The sequence below is a fragment of the Otolemur garnettii genome, unplaced genomic scaffold, assembly GCF_000181295.1.
Source record: "Otolemur garnettii isolate 467f Iridium unplaced genomic scaffold, OtoGar3 scaffold00032, whole genome shotgun sequence".
NCBI classification, from domain to species: Eukaryota; Metazoa; Chordata; class Mammalia; order Primates; family Galagidae; genus Otolemur; species Otolemur garnettii.
Window position 1 is genome coordinate 2,849,160 of NW_003852427.1, and position 3,769 is coordinate 2,852,928.

The following is a 3,769-nucleotide window of genomic DNA, read 5'->3' on the forward strand; positions in this document are numbered from 1 at the left end:
AAAAAAAAAAAAAAAAAAGCCCACACAAATTTGTATTTATAAAAATATGTCTATAATAGTGGTTACATGTGACATAGCAAAGTCTTTTTTTTTTTTTCCTTTCTGTAATCAGTCGTGAAATAGAAGGGCTGGAGGGCGGTGGACTGACTTATAGCCTGATCAGAAAGCTGAAGACACAGAATTGCTCCTGTCAGTTACCTCTTTTGTGACTCTTCAGAAGTTCTGTGTGTGCGCATTTGGAACCGTCACCACCTTTCCCCACCAGACTAAACTTCTTGAGGATAGGGGCCATGGTGTTTTCTGATTCAGGTTCCTGGTATAGTGCTTGTTGTGTAGAAGAGGTGCTCGCTAAGTGTGTCAAATTTATTTTGATCTCATACTCTAGCCATCTTAATAAGTAAATTCCACAGTTTCCATTTCTCTAAGGTATTGGTAGCTTTTTCATATAATATTCATAGAGGACTTTATAGTTCATTTTGAAGAGTTTTAATTGCTGATGATTTTTTGCTTAGTTATTTAAGTAGCTTGTCAGGCAATGCCTCTTGTAAAATTAATTAAATCTCCATCAGTCCATATTTCTATTGAACTCAAAGCCATATGGAAAAGACCTTTATAAACAAGAAAAGAGTCAAAGTTTTTAGACCTGGTGATTATTCTGTTTTACACAGCTCATGGAGCTACACAGTTTGTAACTGGAAGATCTCTAAGAGTCACCCGGTCCATGGCTGACCACTCCAGGGCCTAGGCAATCAGATGGCAATGGCTACTGAGGTTGGTACAAGAGAAGGGTTTGGAGGCTGAGCCTAGGCTCCCTAGGAAAGTGTGCAGAGCTGGTCAGCAGTGTTGGCAGGGAGAGGTGGCCTGCCAGTAAGCAGGCAGGGTGTTTGCCATCCTGAATTTGCCCCCTTCCTCTGCAGATGTGGAAACTTATATTCAGAGGAGGAGAGGGACTAGCCCAAGGTCACCTTGCTACTCTGTGACAAAGCTGGCTCTGACTTAGAAGTCAGACATATACTCAAGAGGAAGAGAGGGTCAAAACAGATGCATCTTCATTTCTTCCAAAGGACATTCTGTTCAAAGCTGCTATTGGAATATTTGTTGAACCCTGGTGCTTTTCTGGGCCTGATTTGGCAGTCTCAAGAGGAAAACCTGCTGCGTTTTGCAAATGTGTGCAAATAACAACATGCCCATTACATCCTAGGCAGACTCATTGCACACACATCAGGGCAGGTGGCAAAATGCAATCATGAAGCCTGGAGTGAAGTGTTTTACACTTAGTTACTTATGAGAAATTCAGTGTTAGAATTTAAATGTCTTTCTGGCCCAGGTGCAGTGTAATTGTTCCATTTCTCATAATAAAACTTTTGCTTGGAGGAAAATGCTTATATCTCTGAGATGTTGATTCTAATCCCTGTTTCTTTTTGTTTCCACTCCCTCCCCCCTTGGTATGTTCTTTGTTTCTCTTCACAGGAAAAAGTAGAATATGCCTTCCTGATTATTTTTACAGTCGAGACGTTTTTGAAGATTATAGCATATGGATTATTGCTACATCCTAATGCTTATGTTAGGAATGGATGGAATTTACTGGATTTTGTTATAGTAATAGTAGGGTAAGTCCCTTTTACTTTGGGGAAATTTGTTTATTTATTTATTTATTTTTGGAAAATGGGAGGTGGGGTGAAGAGTAACAGTGAACACGTCTTTTTGGAGAATTTTATACACTTTTTACTCTTTTATGCCAGCTATTGCCCCAGAACTATTGATGCTGCTGTTAATCTCTGTGCAGAAAATGATTTGAAATTTTCTTTTAAGTTACTCTCCTTTTCAGTAATGTGTTGTAGAGAGGAGCCTCGGCTCCTAATGTGAGAGGCTTTGCTAACAAGGCCCTGAACCTCTGCAATAGACCAACCCTTCTGGTGATTAGAATCAAATGAGTAGAGTTCCTAATACTTTAGCACCAAGTTAAGTTTAAAAAAAAAGTAAAAAAGTAATAAAGCCTTCACAGCACTGAGTTACTCTGCTTTTTAACATCCCTTTCTGCTGACATGTGGAAGAAGCTCTGGCATACTATTATCTCATTTTAAATAACAAGACAAGTGTCTGAATAATGTCACATATCTGGCATAAAATGAAATAAACTAGAAAATGCAGAGAAGCAGGTGTTTTCTCAAAATCCTGTTGCAGGGGAAATAAAACACCAATAGTTTTAGTTAAAGGAGAATGATAAAATAAAAAACTATGGCCTGTGTTACTTGGTCTCTCCATACCTGGAAACGTTGCCAACAAGAGAAAAATGAATGGTAAGACAAGATATATCCTGTTTCTGAGTCTTAGTTACTCTAACTATAAAATTAATTACACCTAAAATTGTGTTTATTTCTATAGAGAGAGATTTTAAAATAGCCTCTCTGTTTTCATCTTCATGACTTTGGTCAGCTGCCTTTTTCAGTCAAGCAAGGTAATTTTTCTTTTGGGTTATCTTTTTGTTATGAATTCTTTCATTTTTCCTTGGAGACTAATTTTGCTGGATATTAGAAGAGTAGAATTGGTTTGAGGCCTGTTCTTTCAACCTAGGAACTTAATATGGAATCCAAAGTGGTGACCCAGTGGAATAATTAGACTTGTGAAGGGAAAAGGTAACTTCTGCAAGAACCACCACAGTATATGGCATCTAAGACATCATTGCAAAAGTAGTCCACCTAAAATGACCAGGTGGCAGAGACATGCCACACCTTCCTGCTGGTGGTGGACTCTATCAAGGGAAGGCAAGCAGAAGCCTTGTAGATCGCTTGGTTCTGTAATAATCTTGCTGTGTCTTTTCTGCTACTGTACTTTGTTCAGCTAGAAAATAGAGAAGCTTAGCTCCATTTCTTTTTCCATTGTGCTGTGATCCCTTTGGCTTATTTCCTGGAGGCATTTCCATACTCCAGCACTGCACAAGGATGGGCACCAAGTAGAGCATAGTGGTTAAGGAGACAGAGACAAGAGTTTGGGGAGACTAAGTGGCAGAAATGTGAGAGGTACATGAGAAGGGAGAGAGCTATTCAGTGAAAGGGCTCCATAAATACACCTTGGGGTCCTCTGCAGTTTTGGCTAAAGACTAAGGTGTGCTTACAGGTGTGCTTATCCTCCAATGCCAGGAAAAAGATACTTCTAGGGAAAAGAGAAAAACTGGGGGTTGGAAAGTGAATAATAATAAGAGCTCACAAATGATTGGAAAGTGTTCAAGTTTTGACTAACCAGAGTGGAAAGACCTGATTGAACACCCTGGAGTGTTGGTAGAAACCCCACAGATACCATTAGTAGAGGTAAACTTGCTCTAGAGAAGGGGTCAGCAAACTATGGCCAACAGTTGGTAGAGACCCCACAGATACCATTAGTAGAGGTAAACTTGCTCTAGAGAGGGGGTCAGCATACTATGGCCAACAGACCAAATCCCAGCTCATCTAGCCTTTCACTTTTCTTATAAATAAAGTTCTATGGGAACCACATGAAGGAATAACCACATTCATTTATTTGTATAGTTGAATTTGAGTAGTTTAGGTTCACAAAACCTAAAGTATGTATTGTTAATATCTGGCTTTTATAGAAAAAAAAATTGCCAACCCCTTCTCTAGAGTAAAGACTACCCCAAATATTTGTTAACAGTTTTTGTAAAGAAGTCTGAAAAGGAGCAAACTAATAGGCAAGGAACTTAATGGCCTGCCCGAATAAAATCCAACACTCTTTAAAAGAAGATAACAAAATCCAGATACTTAACAAGTAACAT

At 39.0% G+C, this 3,769-nt stretch overlaps 1 protein-coding gene across 4 annotated transcripts in view; it reads left to right on the plus strand.

The window, feature by feature from the left end:
• CACNA1D (calcium voltage-gated channel subunit alpha1 D) overlaps window positions 1–3,769 on the plus strand; it is a 347,874-nt gene that overhangs the window by 184,504 nt on the left and 159,601 nt on the right. For all 4 annotated transcript variants that reach the window (XM_003789390.2, XM_003789392.2, XM_003789391.2 and 1 more), the window contains exon 4: window positions 1,471–1,610. In XM_003789390.2, the coding sequence (XP_003789438.1) occupies window positions 1,471–1,610 (140 nt within the window). The remainder of the gene's footprint in view (window positions 1–1,470; window positions 1,611–3,769) is intronic.